General features: G+C 40.2%; 2 protein-coding genes across 5 annotated transcripts in view; one reads left to right on the forward strand and one right to left on the reverse strand.

Annotated features, from left to right (window-relative positions):
* Window positions 1–22,781, forward strand: part of LOC110068958 (clathrin interactor 1-like) — a 102,324-nt gene that overhangs the window by 73,657 nt on the left and 5,886 nt on the right. For 3 of the 4 annotated variants that reach the window (XM_089288239.1, XM_089288230.1, XM_089288237.1), the window contains 3 exons: window positions 2,165–2,553; window positions 11,331–11,455; window positions 21,137–21,460. In XM_089288239.1, the coding sequence (XP_089144365.1) occupies window positions 2,165–2,553; window positions 11,331–11,455; window positions 21,137–21,460 (838 nt within the window). The remainder of the gene's footprint in view (window positions 1–2,164; window positions 2,554–11,330; window positions 11,456–21,136; window positions 21,461–22,781) is intronic. The other variant, XM_089288232.1, reaches the window with a different exon arrangement.
* On the reverse strand, window positions 15,563–17,603 carry LOC149117957 (uncharacterized). The gene is made up of 2 exons (XM_089282989.1): window positions 17,439–17,603; window positions 15,563–16,639 (listed from the first exon to the last, which is right to left on the reverse strand). The coding sequence occupies exons 1-2, from the start codon at window positions 17,601–17,603 to the stop codon at window positions 15,563–15,565; spliced, it is 1,242 nt and encodes a 413-aa protein (XP_089139115.1).

Here is a 22,781-nt window from a genome sequence, read left to right on the forward strand (position 1 = left end):
GTCATCATGCAAATGTACTATTGGGATGGTTTGAGGGCTGATGTCTGCTAAGGCAATAATGTTGGTTTAAATAATTAATATCAATTAATTAATTAGTTTGGAGGCAAGGAAGTGGTTGGGAAGGGGTAGGTGCCTGTGTGCACTACATAAAAACGCTTGTCACCTACCTTACTTCATTCATAGTACCACAAAGCTCTATATTTGGTTTATGATACCTCTTGCTCTCCTTGTGGTACTACTCTCTTTAGAACAAAACCAATTTGCCCTAAACTCATACGCAGATTGGTTAACGTTTGTGCCAATTATATATTACGTGAAAGATGCCTCTCGTTTGAGATCACACAACACAAAAACGTTGAATGCTTTTCCTTGTGGTAGAACCCAACATGTAAGATGCATGCATCCTAGCATTGTTAGCATGATATACTCCGTTTTCATCCCCAGAGCCCCGTGAGTTTTTTAAATGTCGTGTGATATAACCAAGGACAGCAGTTATTTCTCGGGTAATGTCACTTCTCCTGTTTTAATGCTCAAAATACTACTATGACTGCATATCTTTTACAATTGCCCCTAGCTCGGTTCAACAGATATCATCTGCTATTATTAAACTACACTATTGTGTTTGTCAGGGTTAAAAGTAAGAATGGAAACCTTTTCCTTCTCCTTAGCAGCTTATTTATTTCTCTTTCAATTGTCTCTATGAAAGAGACCAAAGAGTTCATATCTAGCCAAACTTTCCTGATTTAGTGGCACTAAAACTTGTTAAATTGTAAATCTGTGACAAAAGAAACCAGGAAAGGGTTCAAATGCTGCTGTAGATGCTGTGGCACGTAATAAAAGCGTGAATTAATTTAATCAGTCTTTGAGGGGAATCGTTCACTGATGTAAGATATATAATCTTGGTCAACTGAGTAGCAGTGGCCTTCGATACTTCTCACTGAAACGGCAACGCTTCCCGGTTGTATTAATCGATATCACTGAGGTGGCAACTGAACAAGAACGTGGTATCCCATGACTATTTCTTGTTTATCAGTGAAAACAAAAGTTTTCATTTTTGAATGAAACAAAATCGTTCTTCTTCCATTTCCTCATAAGATATTTACTTTCTTCCATTGATCTCTAAAGTTTTCAAGAAAACAGGGGTTTAATGTTACATACCTTTGTGAGGAAAACAAAAGTATCAAGTTGCAAACATTGGCGTGAAAAGTAAAATTGTCATGTCTGCTACTTCAACTTATTATTGAATTTGAAATGAACGAAAATCAATGTAAAACACCAGAGTAAAATTTGAAAGCTGTCTTGACAAACAGTAATTGTAAGTTATGGTTGAACATCAAATGGAAATACAGACATGAAACAGACACAATATTCTTTAATTTGGGAGCAATTGTTGGACTCCAAAAAAGATCAATGTTGCAATTTTATTCATGAATAACACATAAAAGTTTATGGATGATTGATCAACTGACCCCTTATCTAGGGCTGCCACTAAGTTTTGATTCACCTGTAGCCTCAATCTTCACATTGGTAACAAACTTATTACTTTATGGGTGAATTGTAACAACAACAGGCAACAGGGCTGGAAAAAAAATTGAAATCCAGTTGCCCAGTGGGATAGTACATTTCAGTTTTCAGTTGCCCCCACTAAACTGTTACTTGCCCACTAGGTTACTGATTTTTCTTTGTGGTTTTGACACATGGTTTCTCGTGAAATACTATTCGTTCTCATCTTGCATTCTTCAGTTTTGAAATTGTTTTTTTTAATGGAAATTATCTCTAACCAGACTACGGAGGCAAATTTCACTTGCCCACCAGACCACCAAACTTCCATTTTCACTTGCCCAAGAGCAAAATGTACTTGCCCTGGGCAATCAGACCTGGGTTTTTTCCAGCCCTGGCAAATTCACCCATAACATCAAGGGCCAATCAGACATACTCAGCAATAACAGTTTTTTTTTGTAACATTTAACATGGCCATAACAGGTGTTACAGAGGTTACGGCTCTAAATGACAGACCTGACTTATTTGCTTAATTCTTATCACTTCAATTACTCTGGAGCTATACATGTACATTCATTTTAAATATCAAAATTGATAACATGCTTATTGACTAATATGCTACAGGTCATGGCATATTTGACCTAGTTACATTCTATTTCCATAGTGAAGAAGAAGAAGCAGAAGAAGCAGAGGAAGACAAAGATAAAGATAGCCTGAGCAATACCGATTCATCCAGAAATGCAACTCCTAAAGTATCATCTAATCCTTCAAGGACTGTTGATCTTGGAGCTGCAGCAAATTATGGAAAATCAGAAGTAATCAATTCTTCTACAACACCAGCATCGAGTGTAGTACCATCTATGTCACACACAAGCAATTCAGATTTGGTGGACTTGCTTACAGGGCAGCCTGACACCTCCCTTACTTCACAGCCCTTTCAGACTTCTACTGTTCCAGTTGTCCCAACAGAAAATGATAGTTTCTTTGCAGATTTTGCTTCTGCACCTACAGGGGGAGGAAGCATCAGTGGATCAGAGAATAATTTCAACCATGGTAAGGAGTTAGCAATCATTAGATTTCATGGCGTATTTAAAAAGATATGGATAGATATAGACTGGCTGATTGACTTTATTAGTTTTTTTTTTAAAAAAGGACGAAATTGACACTTAGGGAGCAGGTATGGTGAAGTGGTGAGAGCACTCACTTCCCCCCATTGTGGCCCAGGTTCGATTGTGAGTTTGTCGTTAATTCTCACTCCAAGAGTTAAATGTCTTGGTTCTCTGGTTTTCCAACCACCTGAAAAACCAACACTTCTAAAGACCAGCATGAAAACCAGTTAGGGCTGATGTGGCTTCCTTTCTATGCAAGGTAATTAACCGCGTGGCCATGGGCCGAGTGTGGTTCTAGGTTTGCACAGGGTTTATGTTTTTTGTGTGTTTTGTCGGTGACCAGACCCAAACTTCCTCTCAGCCAAATTTTGAATCACACAACCTGTGATGTTTATTCGCCAAAAGCTGTTGAAACATTAATACACGGACAATGTTATGGCACATTTACTTTTAATTTTATCAAAATGTTGGATTCAAAGGGAATAATAAATACGCAAAAAAAAGTCAGCCGTGGAATGCGCTAACGTTGCATCTTTCACTTTCGCTACTTGACAAATAAGATCGTGTTTACTTTGCAAGGTTATTTCGCCAGGAGTGACAGTCTTTAGTTTTCCGAGTATTTTTTGTATTTTTAGGCAAGAGAAGTGAATTGTCATGCAGTTTTATTGAAACGAGTTCAGAGATCGAAAGGAAAATTAAATGTTTGCAAGGCAAGCAAAGAACGTGTCAGAACATGCAAGGATTACGTCATTGGTAGGGAAATAACCACCGTACTAAAGATAGCCATGTGTAACATAATTCTTGAATTATGTGACTCATGTGACTACTTTGCTAGCCCTTTACTCCTTTACCATGAAAAAAAAAAATTAAATTTAATCATTACTTTCAAGAAAGCAAGCAGCTGTTAATAGTGTTATTATTGTATCGTTCATGCGCATAATTATCCTGAAGAAAGTTCCAGATTAAGACCATTACGTCGTCAGAGATTTCGCAACGGCTACGACTGATGGTGCAATAATACAGTTTGTTTTGATCAAGTGATGTGTCTACAGTAATCAATGAATCATCAAGGACTGCTTTGGAATATGCTCTACAATGCGACTGTAGTGCTGAGAAAACAGTTAAATTTTAAAAGTGCGGTTGTAAGATCTAAAAGATCTTCTTGTTTATTTATTATTTTTACGTTAGTCTTTTGAAGTACAAATATTTACATTTTTTGAGTTACTGGCTTTATGAAGGATTTTACTTTGCTTCTTCCTTTGCTTCCAGTAAAATGTTTTTGAGAATCTGCTGACTAATGTATAAAGCTTCAGTGTTCTCTGTAAGCACCGAAGAGCAGCAAAAATCACCGTCTACATGTATTAGTCCTGAGCATGCTGGCTACTCTTAAAAGTAAATACATTTTTTAATGCAAAACAATCTTTTGTAAATTAAGTTTCTATATCTTCCAATTACCATGCAATGTAAATTTATTTAAAAACCTAGAAACAAAGCAAAACTCATGAAAGAGCAACTACTCTTGACTCTTTGACACCATTTTGTACCTCGGTTAAGAAATACATGATATGTCTATTGCTTTAAACTGCACTTCTCATTGTGGCAACCCAAATTTCATCATATGCTTCTAGTTATAGTGTTCCATTTAAGTGCAGTCATTATCTTCTAAAGATTAGATGATTCTGACATTAAATATGTGCTTCATATGCATCTGACAAAAACCTGAATAATAGGTCGGTCTTTTACAAGTGAATATGAAAGATCATATAATATTTGAACTGCTGAGAAAGATATGAAGACATGATTGATCATTGCAGTTAACTTAAAGTGCACCTAACCCCCAAATTTTTTTTTTCACTAAAACAAATCTACTTGTTATTTGAAATACTTCTGCGAAAAAATTTTTGGATTCGGTTAAATCCTCGATTTTCTGTGCGCCGACGAAATCTCGAAAATAGCTCTAAAACACCGCCATTTTGTTTCATGACCGAGTTTGAGGAGAATGAATCCAGTGGCTGTTGTGACATCTACCCAGGAAGGTTGAATGTCTCGCATCCTCTCATTTCCTTCAGGATGGTGCAGTACACATTCGAAAAGTGCTCAGAAACGCCTTCCAGAAGTGCTATCGGCTGTTGCAGCAATATCCCAGATATAAAGAAAGATATAGTGTACAATTTACTGGCAATGAACGGTCAATGCTACAATAAATAATGGTAATTGAACTGAGTGGAGTGCAATTTGGTCTGAAATCATATGCGTGATTTCAAAATGGAACAAGCGCACAGCACGAGTTCGATTTGATATCACAAGTATGATTTCAGACCAAAAATGCATGACCCGAAGTTCAATTGCCACTTTATTAATTCCATTTTGAAATCGCACAATTTTATCGCCTTAAATGTTAGATTCAGTAGCCGGCATTAAAATAGCGGAACAGGAAACAGCTTGACATCTCATTTAGTATGCAAAACGATGTCATGTGACAAAAACTCACTTGAGCATAACAAAGAAACAAGCAGTTCTGAAGCCAGAATGAAAACAGTCTACTTCATGCATCAAAGTTAAATTATCGTCCCCTGAATCAATGATGGAAGACCTTCCTTTTCTTCTGTGAATGAGGCTGAGACTTGTAGTTGTCTTTGGAGAAGGAATTTAAAGGTGCAGCTAGTGTAATTCTGCGATGGATTACTTTTGAGTTGTGAAACTCCCTCGAGTGCACAATGCCCAGTGGATAGTTTTTCTCTGTTAAATACCGTTCAGTGGCACTCTGCATGATTTTAAGGGATTCCAGCTCGTAAGTATCTCCGTTTCTTTTTGTGACCTCAGCGTAGAACTTAATACTCAAGACCTTGTCAAGTTCTTGCGATGTCATTTGTTTCAAGATATTTTTAAGATGGCGGGGCACCAGCTTCGGAAGACATGCGGTCATTCACTGTTTTGTGGAGCGGGGCGTATTTTGATTACGTATGTTTATTCACAGCAAAAGAGTTAACTCTTGTATTGCTTCGTTTGAAACTACTAGAAACCTGGAAACATCTACCTTCTTGAGATGGCCCTGAATTTGTTGTGTGGTTCTCGTTTGTTTGTGTTTTGTTGGACGGATCTTGAGCAGATGCTGAAGAAAAATCGCCAGAATATTCGTCAAAATGGACACTGAATGTTGGAAACTTCCTGTAAAGTAGGTCTTCAACCTGAAGGAGCTCATAATCGTCATTCAGAAACTGTAATTAATTAAATTCGTCAAATGTTTTGAAAAACAACCACAACAACAACAAAGTTTTAGCGATAATAGTTGCAAAATTCGCCACACAATGGCTTTTTGTCTTTCATTTCCTGAAATTTTATTGCTTTAACTAACCTTGAAATCTGATTGGTTGTTTTGTTTTACTATCCTATTCTCATTGGCTGAGAAAAAGATGCGATTTAGAGCAAAAAATAGTGTGATTCGTGAATAAATCGCACTCCTGAAAGGCAATCAGATTGCAAGGATAACCAGTGATTTAAAAATGGATTTAATAAAGATGTAAATGATGGTTGATTTTGTCGAACTGAAACAAGCGAACTGAGTCCGTGAGAACCATTGAAGAACTCTCAGTGGAATTTGTTCCGCAGATTTTCAAGTGCTATTTTCAAAATTTTCTGCTTAAAGCCAACCAGCAATTCATAGAAGTACTACTGACAACCTATATCTTCCAGTCCCACAGTATTTATAATATAGCCAGCAAAGTTGTTTGATCAATGAAGAAGCGATACGACCGATGTACTGATATGTAAATGTAGGTCGCAACTGTACACCGTGAACCAACACTTATTTCTCTTTCAATTTAGGTAAAAGTCGAAGATTAATCCTGCATTAATTCAAGGTTGAGAGTACCTAGAGAGTGAATGAAATAAAATGGATTTCACTTTCAAGACTGATTTTGTTTTGTATATTACTTAAAGTAAATATTATGTACTTATTGACTGAGTGGGAGGGCTGGATGGGAAAATATTTGGCTCAAGGTCAGGACGTACGGACCTTGCTGCACTTGGTCCGCACATCCTGCCCGAGAGCCAAATATTTTCCCATCCGGCCTGACCTTACTCAGTCAATAAGCATTTTATCATATGACTACTTAGTGTTGAGAATTTTGAAAATTCTGTTTGAACCTAAATAGGATGTGATTACATAACATCAGACGGCTGCGCGTGGAACAACTACAAAAAAGATTCTAAAATAAAAGCTTGTCAGTTATTTCTTCGCGGTGAACAAGAAACTCACAATTTATCGAAAAACACGACTCATTTTCTCATTTTTGGTTTTCAATGCAAGTCCACAATTGCAATTCATGCTAATGGGATTGGCCAACCTGTCTTAAAAGCCAACGGAAAGTTGACATAAAGCTGTCAAAAATATGTCAAAACCGCTTTGCTTCACGCTTCACTGAAATTGTTCACAAATCTTCTTTGTCTGAAATACAAGACTCAGTTAAATGTCGGCATCGTTTCAAGCTATCTATCAACCTCTTGGATTCTCTTGAAGAAGGGAGAACCAGCAACTGAATATTAATGACACCGATGTTAGCTCCTGCAGTCAGTGCCTGGGTTTACTGGCTTTGCTGGCTTTGCTGTGTAGTGGAAATTACACTATTAAACAGGAGCAAGAGAGTTTTGTTATCTGAATAAACTGTACGGTAATGAACTTGTATTCGTACTCAGTTTTGCCTCTACAAACAACACCGATGTAGAAACTGCCGAGCAATATATCCTACTGTAACCAAGGTATGTTCAATTAACTTCTCCCAGAAGCTCTGGAAACTCGAAGAAAACATTTATATCGTACTTTGTTTTCTTCACGTTGTTTTCTTGCTTTTGACCCACGGTGAATTCTTTGATGCTTTCCACTGAAAGAAGTTTCGCCTCAAGACTGTTGGCTTATTCCAAAGGTTGGCTTATTATCAGACAGTTCATCAGGAAAAGTTATTTTCTTGACCTCCTGTTTGCTTGTTGGTGGCTTCTGAGAAAGTTGTGAACTTTATTTGTGAGGAATGTTGACTTTCTTTCTTTGCTTTCGGAGTGAGTTGGCTACTGAAGTAGTTCTGTATCAGACAGTTTGTCTGGATAGTAAAATTCCTTCTCAGAATGTTCACATTCATCACTTGTTTTGAAGAGAACAAAATTTTGCAGCAACAAAATTGTATTTGTCATTAACTCGCGTTGATTTTGCCATTCACGTTTCTAGTAGGGCCGTACGGGTTTTTCCGGCCCTATCACTTGGATGCGTATGGCCCTCATACGGGACTTTTTTCTTATGGTTTTCCAAGGAAATTGCATGAGGGGCCGTACAATTCTTATGATAAATAATAATACCTTGGGATATGTGGATGGATTGTGAATGTTTCCTTGTCAACTTGTCCAGAAATTATATTTTGATATTTTTGGGTAAATAACTTGCTTAGTCAGCAATTATATGTAAGCTTTCATAATTTAAATGTGGAAATCTGATATGACATATTTTAGCACAGCGACAAATAGACACAAGAAATATTTAAAATAAATACCAAAATGGAGAAATTTCAGATTTACAAAGAATATATTAACAGATTCTTGACCTTCCATGCATCTGACAACACATTTTTCTAGCTTAGTATACATGTATTTTGTATGACAGAACAAGAATTTCTCACTCGTATGCTTTATTGAAAATTCTGTTTAATGACTTCTTGATTTGGCCAAAACGTATAACATTTTAGAGATTTAAAATTTATCTTGATAACTATATAATGCTGGCAAAGAACGTTCTGTCGATTTCGGAAAGATAATCCTAGATAAGAGGAAAGTCTGAATTCACATATCAATTGTTTCTGTGCTTAAAAAAATGCAGAGTGAAGATGCTTACCGATTCTATGGTCTCTTTCCAAAGAATGATAACAGCAGCTCGTCAAACTCGGCCCGCAGTTCTCAATTCAAATTTCTTTCCGTAGTGCTTCCTTTGGTTCAAAGATAATTGTTATCTGGGCAGAACTGTCTGTGACAGAGAATGCGAACACAAACTTTCCTTTTATTTCATAATTTCGACAGTATTGAACTCAATTTGGGACAAATATATACCTCCTGAAGACCTGCATTCATGGCATCGGTAGGAATTCACGACTCTCTTTGTCCGCCATCTTGAATTTCTTGGTTTGTTGTGAAACACAACACTCTAACTAAAACACGCATTCTCATTGGTGGAAGGGGGAGTTTCGTGACATCACAGATGTCGTAATATATTGGGATATTCTGGACTGCTTAAGCAGTTGTGAAATTAAAGCCTGAAAAAAATTTGGGCTTGAACAAGATTCGAACACATGACCTTTGCTATACTGGTGCAGTGCTCTACCAATTGAGTTATCAAGCCAACTTGGAGCTGGTCATGTGAGTTTGTAATATACACTTAGATGGCAAAGAATACAACTGTGGATAAGATATGAAGACGTGATTGATCATCGCAGTTATACACACAACTTAAGCAGTTGTGAAATTAAAGCCTGAAAAAAATTCAGGCTTCAATGGGATTCGAACCATGGCCTTTGCGACACCAGTGCAGTGCTCTACCAACTGAGCCATCTACAGGTAGATGTATATTACGAACCCATAATGTGATCAGCTCCTGATGTACATGTCGTTGAGATCAAATTCTTTGAGAATACAGTAAGAATTTTTAAATCTTTATTATCTTAATACTTGGCTCTTATTAACCAAGCAGGAGGTCTGTATGGGAGAATCTTGACCAAGGTCGTGGGTACAGACCGAATGCAGTGAGGTCTGTACACATGACAAGGGTCAAGATTCTCCCATACAGACCGACTAAGCTCCGTTAATAAGATGTGTATTATATGGCACAAAAAAGAACAATTTAATTTGTTTAATTTAACTGGTTTGTACTGGCTGACACTTTGCTTGCGAACGGTGATGAGCTGAATTTAATTCTGCCAAAAATTTGCTCGTCCTCTACTTTTTTTTAGTGCCGAGTGCACTATTGGGATGGTTATGGGAGCTGCCTGCTGCTATGGCCCTATGGTGCTAAGGTGTAAACTTTAATGTTTGTTTAATTAATTTCAATTAGTTAATTAGTCTAGAGGCAAGGAAGTAGTGGGGGTAGGGTGGGAAAGGTACATGTGTACTCTACGTAAAACACATTCCATCGCCGTCACTTAGCTTTGAACATCACAAAACCATATATTTGTTTCAGGTAACCCCTTGCTCTCCTTGTGGCACCAGTCTCCTTAGAACAAAACTAATTTGCCCTAAACGCATGCATAGATTAGTTAGCGTTCATGGCTTCTATATTAGGTGAAGGATACATTGCATACGGAATCACGCACAAATGTTGAGTGGTTTTCCTTATGGTAGAGCTCAACATGTAAGATGCATGCGTGCTAGCATCGTTAGTGTTATACACTATCTTTCCACGTGGTATTTTATGTATCGTGTCATGTGACCAAGGACGGCAGTTATTTTTCAGGTAGTGCCAATTGTCCCTTTTTATTGCAAAAGTGAAACGTTACTGTGGCTGCGTAGCTTTTAGAATTACACACAGGTTGGTTCAACAAATATCATCTGCTCTTTTCAATCTGCAATAATGTGCTTATCAGGGTTCAAATGAATTCCTTCTCCTTGGCGGCTTGTTTATTTCTTGCCTTAATTGTGTCTGTAAGAGAGACCAAAAAGTTCCCAAGTTAGTGGCTTTAATACTCCGCAAATAGTAAATTTGTAACAAAAGAAACCAGGAAAGTGCTCAAATATTGCTGCAGACACCGTGGCACCTAATGAAAGCACAAATTAATTTAATCAGTCTTTGAGGAGACTCATTCATATTGGCCAAGTAGCACTGTTTAACTTCAATACTTTTTGTTGAAATGCTTCTCAGCCATCAATATCGTTGTGTGTTAATTTTGAATTGTTTTATTGTTAACAACAAAGGTGGCAACAGAAAAAGAAAGTGGTATTTCGTGACTATCTGATAATTAAATTACTTCTTGTTCATTGGTAAAAATTTGCATTTTTAGTAAAACAACATCGTTTCTGTTCGGTATTTAACTTTCTTTCATTTATCTCCAAAAAACAAGGACATCTTCCGTATGTTTTGGAGAAAACAAGGGTTTCATATTACATGCCTTTGCAAGGAAAACAAAAGTATCAAGTTACAAAGTTGGCATGAAGAGCTAAATTGTCACATTTGCTGCTTCAGCGTATTATTGAATTTAAAATGAACAAAAATCAACGTAAAACATCAGTAGACCTTGAATGAAAATACAACCTTTAACCTTATACACTGCAAAGGGGAAAAGCCGTAGCAGACTACCAAGGTAGACACAAAGTGGAAGTGAACCGAGCAGGGGTGAGTGCTTATGGGACTACTGTACCAGAGCTATCAATTGCGCTCTGCACTGTCTGAAATTGTGTCACTAGTTTCTCACTAGGCTTTTTGGCACTTCCATAAATAAATATTGTTAGATGAAAATAGTTATCGATTTTACATGTTAATTTGCAACTTTTTCACTACAAAACATTACCGGTCTAGATGTCGATCTACATGGGAAAATCTAGACTGCTTTCAATATCGATTTCAGCCAATCAAATTCGTGAATTTGGTAGTTCCCAGTCCTTATGAGACAGAGCCATATAATAAATGTATGTATTATCTTAATTATCTTATCTTTATCATCTTAATTTCTATTCAAATGAATTGCTTTTATCCAGCAGGATCAGCAGTAGAAAATGATGACTTTGGAGACTTTGCAGCCTTCAGGACTGGAAGTCCTACTCAGAATCATTTGCCTGATGACACATTCTTCACTGCATTTCAGAGCAACACTGCATTGCAGGTGACGTATATAGAATCCAATTTGTTTCCAGTTTAGAGACCATTTGAAACAGTGCAACTCAGAAAGATTGATTTATTTTCTGTCTTTCCCTTTTTGACTGATACAGTATGCAGTCTGCCCGAGAAAACCCTGGTTTCATCTTAATTTTCAGTAGCATGTATTGTCATCATTATCAGTCCTAGATGCACCATATTAATTTTAATTACATATTACAGTACTGCTCATTGTAGGTTGTCTTTTTTCCTGTTCATTAATTTTATAAGGCATTTTCATCACAATAATTATTTTCATATTGTCCTACATGTACATTTACATGTGACAGAAGAAAGTTTAAATAAAGTTGGATACTGCCAAGTGATTTCAAGTTCCTTAATATTCATTGTGTGGTGAAAATTATGGTCAAAATGATACAAGTGTAGTACAGCTATTTAGTCTAGTGGCCAGATGCGAAAAAGGCTCAATTTTTTAAGTTGGCTACATCCCATGGATGGCAAGCTGTTCATTTTAAAACTTAGAGCCTGCTGATTAAGAATCTGCTTGTTAACACACAGAAAAGTGTCCAAAGAACTTGGTAACCTGGCCTAAACAACCCATACTCCTTTGCGTTAAAATCTCATTACAATGAATTTATGCTATTTTTAATCTGTTTTTAGGGTCATACTTCTTTGGAAACTGATTATTTCTGCATCTCTGCCACTTACAAGCATTTTAACTTTAAAAAGCACTAAAATTGCTCTATTTTGCAAATTTCAGGAAGTGTTATGGTAATTAGAGCGAAGAGAGCCAAACTGCAAAGGAAATTTTATATTTCCACTCTTTAATCCCCCTAAAGACCATATATTCACTCAGATACATCCTTTTCATATTTTGAAATCATTATTTGCACAGAAATATTCAAATTATGCATTGAAATAGAAAGAAAAACCTTTATAAGGCAACTGCATCAAGCCGGAAGTGGAATGAAATTCACTTCTGGTTTCATTATTCCACAACAATTGTGCACGCTATGGGATAATCTCTCATAAGGGCAATGCCTTTAGCCCATGAAATAACGGATATGGCTCATTGGCCTTAAGAACGACTCTTAAAGTGGTACATTTGATGAAAATGGCGTGAATTGTGACATCATGCAAAAAAGTCGTCATATACGTAACTAGGACGTTTAAGGAAGCCTCAGATCTGGGAAAGGATGACATATTGGAAAGTATGAAAGGGAAACTGGAAAACTGCACATTTGGCATGTACCACGGAAACTGTTACCAAAATTTCACAGCCAAGAATGTTCTCGATCGTGTTGCTAAAAAGAGAAAAGTAGAGGAAATTTCATCTGGAGATAAGGACACTTCAGCTATTGAGCTCCAGGCCGATGCCTGCCTGACACGTGGAACTTCTCTCCTTTCAGGGTACACAAAACCCCTTATATCGATCTGAAAGCTAAAGGTCAGAATGCAAAAGGCTTATCATGGCAGAATAAGCTTCTGGCACCTGACATATCGATCTGAGGCTTAAATTGTCTAGTGCGATGAGGTGTCTAAGGGTCAGATCGTTGAGTGTGGTCTTAACCATAGTGTTGAAAATGATACGTTTATTACAGAGCCAAAGGATGTATCTCTCAAGAACCACGTGTATCATTCCCCAAGACCGTGCGTGCCACCCTTTTAAGTCCGGAGCTGAACATACCATGGCCACCATAGTCTAATACAATTAACAAAGGGAACATCATGTTCCAACTGTTGTTTACAACTTACTTGCTTTGATCATTTGTGAGGATGGTGAAGGAGAGGAGGAGAAGGTGAATTTAGACGAAAGTTGCCAGCGTCTTATTCTGTCCCTTGCCCAAGACCTCTTATACAATGTCTCAAAGGGAAGGATGAAAAGGCCCAAACATGTTGCCTGAAGTATGAAGTATGAAGAATTCGGCAAACGGTCAAGCAGGAAGATGAGTTCCTATTGGCGATCGTACATCGAAATGGCTTGTCTGCTTCTGTGTTTCATACAGTCAATCAGAGAGGGTGATTGGAACTTACATCCCGCCTGTATTCTTGACATGCTTCCTTGGATGTTCGCCTATGATTGAACCAACTTCTCCAGATACCTATCAGTCCACTGGTGTGACATGATGTCACACAAAGATGTACACCCTTCTGCCCATGAAGTATTCAAAACTGGCAACTTTGTGGTTCAACACTCAAGCAGTGCATTCAGTCAATTAGCTGTTGATCAGATGATCGAGCAGACTATTAATAGAGACAAAATCGAAAGGTGCAATTGTAACGTTTAGCCTGAATAAGGGAACTGAGCAGCGATGGCTACTAACCTCACATGAGCAGGCAGCAATCACCCAAGCTTGCTGTGAGATTGCTGGAATATCCACGCCAAATGGTGAAGGTGTAATTAAGGAGAAAGGAAAAGGGGGGATGTCAGTTCACGAAATGTCACATCAATGTTGATGTGAGGAAGGTACTGTCCACTCTGAGCGACTGGGTCAATCTGTTTCTACAATCTGACCCTGATGAACTTTGCCACATTGCATCAGGAATGATGGCCTCAAAGATGGTGGAAGAAGACCTGTACGGCCTACGATAAGGGTAAAGAAGCAGTGACAGCTTTTATCAGGAGGAGGTTGACGACTAATGAAATTTCCTTCCATGATCCAATACCGAAACTAAAGCTGGCCTTTTCACCTGTTAAGATAGGTGGAAAAGAAGTGATGCTCTTTGCTCGTCTTCTCATTGTCGCTCAGACAAGAGATAGGGATCTACAAGAAGTCTTCCAGTATTCCCTAGGTCCTTTTCCGTGGTCTCTGGCTTCAGTGGATGGGTCCCTCTGCAAGACTGTCAAGTCTAAGTTACTGGAAACGCTGATTGAAGGAGTCAAACCAACTGATCCACCCACTGCAGCATTGATTGTTGATGGCATGGTTGTACTTCAAGCAATGAAAGAAATTCCAGGACATTTGAAGAGTTGGCGACTTCTGTTTTTCATTTAGTTGTTCCCCAGACAACCTTAGCGAGACGTGTTGATTTTGTTACAGATAGATATTGTGATGTATCTATCAAGAATCCCAAGAGAGGAAAACATGCTAGTGTAGGAGCTGTCAAAGTTAAAATAACTGGAGGTGGAACAAGTTCTTAATGGCACTGGGAAGGTCTGCCTGCTTCAGGACTTCTGTGTCCGAGACTTTGTCCTGCCAGCGAATGTGGAGAATGTTTCGGAGGCACCGCAGATGAAAATGGTTGATCAGCTTCTCATGCCGTCTGCACGCAGTCCAGGTTTTGCAGCCATAGAGTAAAGAGGTGAGGACCACAGCATGGTAGACTTTGAGCTTGGTATTGAGGCTGATTCCTCTTCTCTCCCAGACTTTCTCCCGCAGTCTCCCAAACGCGCTGCTTGCCTTGGAGATTCTGTTGTTGATCTCAGCGTCAATGTTTGCATTGCGAGAGAGTGTGCTGCCCAGGTATGTGAAAGTCTCTACTGCCTGTAGTATCTGACCATTCACCGTTATCTGCAGCTCGTGGTACTGCTTGTTCGGGGCTGGCTGGTACATTACTTGTGTCTTCTTGGTGCTGATGGTGAGGCCGAAGTTGTTGCAGGCTGTGGAAAAACTGTCCATCTCCGCTTGCATTTCTTGCTCATTGCTGGCGTTGAGGGCACAGTCGTCAGCAAAGACAAAGTCTCTAAGAATAGTTTCCTTTACCTTAGTAACGGCCTGCAGCCTCCTGGGGTTGAACAGTTTCCCATCGGACCAGTACCGGATGTTGATGCCAGGATCACATTCCCTGAAGGCCTCAGACAGCATTGCTGAGAACATCAAGCTGAACAGCATCAGGGCCAGGACACAACCCCGTTTGACTCCATTGGTCACTGGGAAGGCTTCGGATGGTTCACCGTCATCGAGGACTCTCGCCATCATGCCGTCATGGAATTGGCGGACGATTGTGATGAAAGTGCTCAGGCAGGCAAATTTCTCCATGATCTTCCAGAGGCCTTCCTGGCTGACTGTATCGAAGGCCTTGGTCAGGTCAACGAAGGTCATGTAGAGGTTGCAATCCTGTTCCATGCACTTCTCCTGGAGCTCACGAGCAGCGAAGATCATGTCACTAGTCCCTAGGCCTTGCTCCAGGTGCTCCAGCAAGCGGTTGAGCAGGACACGGGCCAAGATCTTGCCTGCTTTGACAAGAGGGATATTCCTCTGTGGTTATCGCATGCCTGACGATTGCCCTTCCGCTTATAGATGTGCACAACTGTGGCATCCCTGAATTCTTGTGGCAGGTGCTTTTGGTACCACATAGACTGGAACAGGCTTGTCAGCTGACTATGAATGGTTTTGCCACCTGTCTTGTATACCTCAGCAGGAATGGCGTCGGGACCTAGAGCTTTCCCTGTGGTCATCTGCTTGATGGCTTTGTTGACCTCTTCATATGTAGGTGGGGTGTCGATCTCTGTGTTAATTGGCAGTTGAGGGAGGCGTGTGATTGCTTGGTCATTGATAGCTGCAAGGCGGTTGAGCACATTGTTAAAGTGCTCTACCCATCTGTCCAGGATCCGCTTCTTGTCGGTCAGCAGGGTTGAGCCTTCTGCACTAAGTAGGGGAGAGGATCCACTGGACTGTGGTCCGTAGACAGCTTTCAGTGCATCATAAAACCTCTTTGGGTCGTGTCTGTCGGCATATCCTTGGATTTCATCAGCCTTGGCGCTAAGCCAGGAGTCCTGCATAGAGCGGAGCTTAGCTTGGACTGTGCTGCGCATGTTGGTGAAGGCAGCTTTCTTCACCACATTGGTCGGGTCGTTCTGGAGGGCCCACAACATACTTTTTTTTTCTTCGAGCAAAAAGTGTATCTCTCTGTCGTTCTCGTCGAACCAGTCCTGGTGGTGTCTGGTAGCAGGGCCAAGAGTTTCCAGGGCAGCAGAGTGATCTGCGTCCCTGAATGATGCCCATTTCTCTTCGACACTTTCAAGATTGGGTTGGAGGTTCTCGAGTTTGTTGTCCAGGTTTAGTTTGAGTTTTTGAACAGTGTCAGGGCATTTGAGTTTTTTAGCATTTAGTCTTCTGGGGACTTCCGCTGAGGTCTTCTCTTCAGCTGGATAGCAAAATTCAATTTTGAGATAATCAGGCGATGGTCTGTCCAGCAGTCGGCGCCACACATGGCTTTGGTCACTTGTACGTCCTGCCTGTCCTTGGCCCTGGCAATGACATAGTCAATGAGATGCCAGTGCTGTGAACAAGGATGCATCCATGTTGTCTTGTTGTGGGTTGGCAGGCGGAACATGGTGTTGGTAATGGCCAGGTTGTGTGAGGCGCACAGACTGAGCAGGAGGAGACCATTGCTGTTGCATTTTCCTACTCCGTGTTTTCCGATGGTCTAGGCCAGGCTTGGTGGTCATTGCCGACGCGTGCATTGAAGTCGCCAAGGATGATGAGCCTCTCTGATTTAGGGACAGAGGCTATGAGGGAGTCAAGTTCTTCATAAAACCTGTCTTTGATCTCATTAGGGTTGGTCATGGTTGGGGCGTAGGCACTTATCAAGGTGGCATTTGTGGCAGCTGCATTTTCATGAGGCGATCGTTGAGACCCTCAGGAATGCAGGCAAGTTTATGGACGTGTGTCATTTTGATGGTAAATCCCACTCCTGCCTCCCGCCGCTCTTCGCAGCTGCATCAGCTCCAGAAGAATGTGTAGCTGCCACCAGACTCTGTCAGCTGGCCTTTGTCGGCGTAGCGTGTCTCACTGAGAGCCACGATATCAACTTTATAGCGATCAAGTTCCCTAGCCACTAAGGCAGTCCTTCTCTCTGGCCTGTTCGCTTTAGTGTTGTCAAGCAGAGTTCTAACATTCCAAGACGCTAAGATGAGTGCTTTTGTTTTCTTCTTTCTCTGGTTTCGACCGCAGAAAAGGGATCCCCGCCAGTCGCGGTTTTCTGGCCAGGGCGAGGTAAGGCTGGCTATGTTTAAGGCACCTTTTCTAGCCCCGTCCTCATGCTACAGAGGCGAGCAGAGTGGTCCTGAAGGGGGCTGCTCGGTCACTCAGGAGGCTGCCAGACTCCACTGCTGCCTCGGTCCAGTGAAGGGCGACCACTTGTCCTGAGCCGCCTGTGTGCAGGTTCATGACTACAGCTCCCAGTGTATCCTCACCTGGTGGTGATGTCATGACTTGTGTGTGACTTGGATTAAAGTGAGGGAGACTTGTGCAGGATCAGCCTCACTCTCTTGTCCTGATGCGCTGGGTCCAGTGGCAAGACAAGGTCGAGACAACTGGGGACGGACCAGGATGCAGGAGTTGCCGGAAGGTGACAAATATGCCCTGCAACCGCCTATCGGGACTCCACTCCGGTTTTTCTTTCAGGGTTTGCTCCCATAACCTTTGGCTATCCCTAGCCACCACAAGGCAGTGGAACCGTAACCCTGGTCAAGGGAGGCTAAGGGTGTACTGACACTTGCCCAAGGTGTCCACCCAGGCCAGTGGAGGGAAGGAGGCGCCTTACTGTTCCATTCTAGACCGGCACCAAGCAAGGTCTAGCCACTGCCCTAAGAAATGCACTAAGAAATCACACAATGCACGCAAACTACCAAGCACCATCTGGCGTCATGCACCAGATGCAAATCCTGAGATTCCATCCCCTGAGAGCCACAGATGGCTTATTAGAGATGGTCAAGTTGATATCAACTGGATGTTGCCACCGCCTGCACCTGAGGCATTACTGCTGAGCTTATACTATGTGGATCATGGATGTACTACAGACTGCACAACTGGTCACTTTCGATGCAAAAAAAATTGGTGTACCCTGTGCAGAATTATGCCAGTGAGGTGAGAAATGTGACAATCCTCACAACTATGTGTGGGAGGAACACCTGAGGACAGTGAAGGTGACAAAGAATGGACAGCCAAGGGTGATTCTAAACTGTGATGAAATTAGTTTTGATTTAGAAAGTGTGACTTGAGCAATATTTGAGTCAGAATTTCAGCTAATTTGCCTCATAGCTAAATGTTGCGTGACATGGGTAGGAAATGACATTCCTTAATTGGCACCTGTCACTTCAAATGACTTGAAATTCCTGGTGTGAACTAAGATAGGTCCAATCTTTATTTGTGTGAAACACCAATAAAATGCAATGTATTCTGTAAGCAGGAGCGGTGTTTAAATTTGATGCTTATTTTAGTGACATTTTGGGGATTTTGGGCAAAAAAACCAGGGGGAGTGGTCTAAGTCCTAAGGGAAAAGTCACAAAGCCAGCCCACTTTGTCTTATAGAGTTGTTGGGTAGTACCTTTAATCTGGCAAAGTTTCATCCAAAAAGGAGAGATGGCATGTATCACCCCTGCCTGGTCCTCTGGTAAACTCGGTCTTAAAATGGACGAAACTCAAGATAAAATACTACTATAAATTTAAAACCATCTTGACAAACGGTCATTGTAAGTTATTTTTGGGCAAAACACAAACATGAAACACACACACTGCTAAAAGTTATGTCTGATCAAGTTTTTGTCCGCTCATATTCTGCAAAGGGGAAATGGCCTAGTTAACTACCAAGGGAGAGAACAGCAGGGTCGAGGACCTGTGTGACTACTGCATCAGAGCCATAAATTACACTCTGCACTATCTGAGATTGTCTCACTAGTTTCCTGTTTTGTTTTGTTTTGTTTTTCTCTACCTTTCTTTGTGGTTTTGTTGGTATTTCGGTCACCTTTGTTCCCACTAAAAGTTTTTCACTGCAACATCATGGAAAGTGGTTATTTGCAATTTAAAGTGCTGTTGATAGGAACAGTCAGGTTTTTCTTCAACTGGCATGGCATGTTTTGTGGAAGTTTTTCCTACTCATATCAAAAATATCTTTGGCTTTAACATATATGTGGTACGAGGAGTATGCTCACTCAGGCATTCAATCCTTATTAAAACATGTTATAATAAAGTTTCTGTATAACGCGTGCCCTGATTGGCTGAAACAGCGTACTTTGTCAGAGAACAGAGCACGGGTTGATGACAGTAAGCTGGCTTTCAAATTTTTGCTTCGGAATTTTGACAAATTTGGCCCAAATTAAACATCCCCTGTGATTCAGACAAACGCAATGGAAACAAACTCTGTCTACAGTAAATATGGCTCATGGAGACCATTGTTAGCAACAGTAGTGTGAAAACTGTACTAAAATGACAAGTTTTGCCAGATTCCCTCCGACAAAACATGTAGCGAAATAAACAAATTCTCAAACTAACCAGTTCTTCGATAAAAGACATTATATCTGTTACGAAGGCGGAAATTATACTTAAGAAGTAAAACAACGACAGAAAACAACAATTGAGCTGTCTCTGCTTATGATGAGAAGCTTTATTTTCGTAAAAATGCTCAATTGCTTAAAACAACACTTAAATGCAGTGTAGTAACGCTCGCTTGTTCTCTGGTCTTCTCAGCGAAGTGAACTGACGTGCGGTCAGCTCAAAGCTTGCTCTAGATATTCTCCTCTGTGGTCCGAGTAGAACCAGTGGGAGCAGTTTAGTCTGTCTAACTTTTACGCTAGTTCAGGCAATCTTGCTGCAAGCCGAAAGCTTAAATAACTGTAGCTCCTTTCAAATTCAACTCAGCATTTTGCATTTTTATCTGCAAGCTTTGAGCTCCTGGCTCCGTGATTTCCATTGGAAAAGTGCACGGTTTCATGAGCCACAATATGGCCGGATTCCTATGGACTACAAACCTTTGCCTGCCTTTAGATTCTTATTTGACAATTAACTAAAAAGCAAACTTTGAAGGCATCGTTCTTCTCTCGAAAGGCACTCAAAACCACTCAAAACTGAAAGCTTAGCTGAAGTCCAGTTTGTAATTGATAGCTGTCACTTTGTTAGCCAATCAAATTATTTGAACAATTCTAACAAGGATTGTGATTGGCTTATTTTAGCATGCTTTATCAGAGAACAGAGCAAGGCTGACGCCACTTTTACTCGTTTGGAAAATAAAGTTTGGTTTGAAAATTCAGCCGAATGTGCAGGGAAAGTATCGGATTCTTTATCATAAAACAAAGAAGCTTCAACTGCGCTCTGTTCTGTTGTAAAGCACTTAGGAAGCGGTAGAGCACTCAAGAAGTGGGGAAAAACACTCGACTTCGTCTTGTGTTTTCCCCTACACTTCTTTTGTGCTCTACCGCTTCCTGCATGCTTTACAACAGAACAGAGCACAGTCAAGGCTTCTTTATTTGTTAATTAGAAGAAATTTGGATATCACAAGTCCCGCCCAAAAAGAACATGTATAGTCTAGTTGAGGGGGGAACTACATGATAAGCACCAAAAGTAAAACTCCATAAAATTAACTGCACTAACATTATTACAAATGCAAGTCAAATATAACAAGAATAAGTCAATATAATGTATAAAGTAGTGTTCAATTGAAGAATGGGTCAAAATTGTGTTATTTACAATGGTAATTAATTAATGTGAAGGGTTTTACTTTCGTTCCATAAATCCTGCTGTAATTTTGGTAGTAATCAGTTTTATTTTACGTTGGCTCTACGATCATAGCTATTTACAAGGCTAGTGTTGATCAGCACGAGTGTCAATGGGCATCACTGGGCTAAAGGTATCATCATTAGCTTTCAACATTGTGGAAAGCTGTTATATTTTGTGGTAATGAGCATAAACTTTCATTTTATGAAAGCTAACTAGTTCAATTAGACAAAGGCTATTTTTTTTTTTATTAGGCTGAAACAAGTCAACCAATAGCCCAAACTTCAAACCAAAACCTGTCTCCCCTCCAACCCCAGATAGCAGTGAATTCAGCTCTTCAACCACAAGCCAGTGCACTATCTGGTCTACAGCCTCAACCAGCCCAGCCAGCAATACTACCAAATCAGTTTATGCTTGGAGGAATGCAAGGACCGTTGTTGAATTCTCAACTTTTAGTTCAATCTCAAACAAGTCAACAGCCAGCACTGATAAAATCACAAGCCATGACACCTTCCAAGCCACTGATGGCTGGAAAGTCATCCTCGGCAATGATGGCAGACTGTACTCCATTGCATCAGGTAAGTACAGCTGAAATTAATGATGATATTGATAAATGTTAAGAAACAGCGATTGTAGTGAATAAATGGCTGACAGTGACTCTTGTATCATCTAACTTCACTCTAAATGCCAAAGTGGCATCACAATATTTTTCTATAGGTCTGCTCTGTGGGTGTATGGTTGTAAGTTGGTGCTGTTAGAATACAGTCTGAACAATACGTGAGCTACAATCCTGGTCAAAACTCTTGGGACACTTTGCATTTTTGCCAGCATATGATCTTTCTGTCCACCTCCCCCTCCCCACCCCCAACACAATGTTGATGTTGATTCGTCCGAAGTAGACCCACTATTCCAACATTGTTTTAGGGGGAAAGGGTTCGGCAAAGTAAATAACGACTTCCCACTTCAAAATAATGCGTCACCATTTGTCGTTTTGTCAAGTGTTCCAAGGTTTTGGCCAGGATTGTAGAATAAAAAGTTCTATAAGAAGTTTCTTCAGCACCAAGGCAAATGAGTCCTTATAACCATACTTGGCATGCCATTGACTGGAACTGTGAGATTCCCTTGGGTTTACTGCTTTTTCATATGACTTCTGCATGTTGTTTGATTCAACATGAAGCATCATTGAAAACGTTTGTTGCTATTGTGAAAAATAGGGTCCATGACCTATCAGCAGATATAAAATACTTGATAACTTAACTTTTGGTGGTAGATCAGTTGTCTTTAGGTGAGCGTTTCACTTTCCATTGTTTCGTCTTTCTCATTTTGGTTTGCTAAGTTCTTGTGCTCATCTTTCTTTCTATGTAATTCTCTTATCACTGTTTGTGTCATATGCGTTTCGTGCAGGTATGCACTCATAATTTGAGAACATATTAGTTCTGTACAACCAGTATGGAAGACATACAAAGCCACTATTTGTTGATTTGCTAAGTTGTAGCTGATCAAAATAACCAATTAAATTATTTACACAGGGCATTTTTTCATGTAAAAACAATTGGTTTTTGGGAAGTGACAGACCAAGGGGAAAGAAACTGATAGTGTGCATCACTCCGTAACAAGCCCACAAATTCAAAGTAACTGATCATGTGCAAACTGCACCAACACGTCATGAAAACCGGAACAAAAATACTTAAGAGAGTACAGAACAGTACAGGAAATAACACAGAACATGCTGACTATTGCTGTCAAGGAATTGCTTGTATCCAGTTCACTAAGTGGGCCACGCCATGCATCCCTATCTCGAGAGGCATTAACATTACTCGGCCAACCATCCCTTCGAAAGGTGATCGCTGTCCTAGTGAAGATTTATACTTTGTACAACACAAAAAGGCCAAGATATCT

This window comes from Orbicella faveolata, unplaced genomic scaffold, assembly GCF_042242905.1.
Source record: "Orbicella faveolata isolate gen_17 unplaced genomic scaffold, um_ofav_v1 contig_1, whole genome shotgun sequence".
Taxonomy (NCBI): Eukaryota; Metazoa; Cnidaria; class Anthozoa; order Scleractinia; family Merulinidae; genus Orbicella; species Orbicella faveolata.

Bases quoted from the DNA above. Each gene is read 5' to 3' on its own strand.
- LOC149117957 (XM_089282989.1), bottom strand. From the start codon at position 17,603: ATGACATCACCACCAGGTGAGGATACACTGGGAGCTGTAGTCATGAAC. The intron at 16,640-17,438 runs GTAGCATGAGGA...TGTCATTGCCAG, and splicing joins GGACCACTCTGCTCGCCTCT to GGCCAAGGACAGGCAGGACG.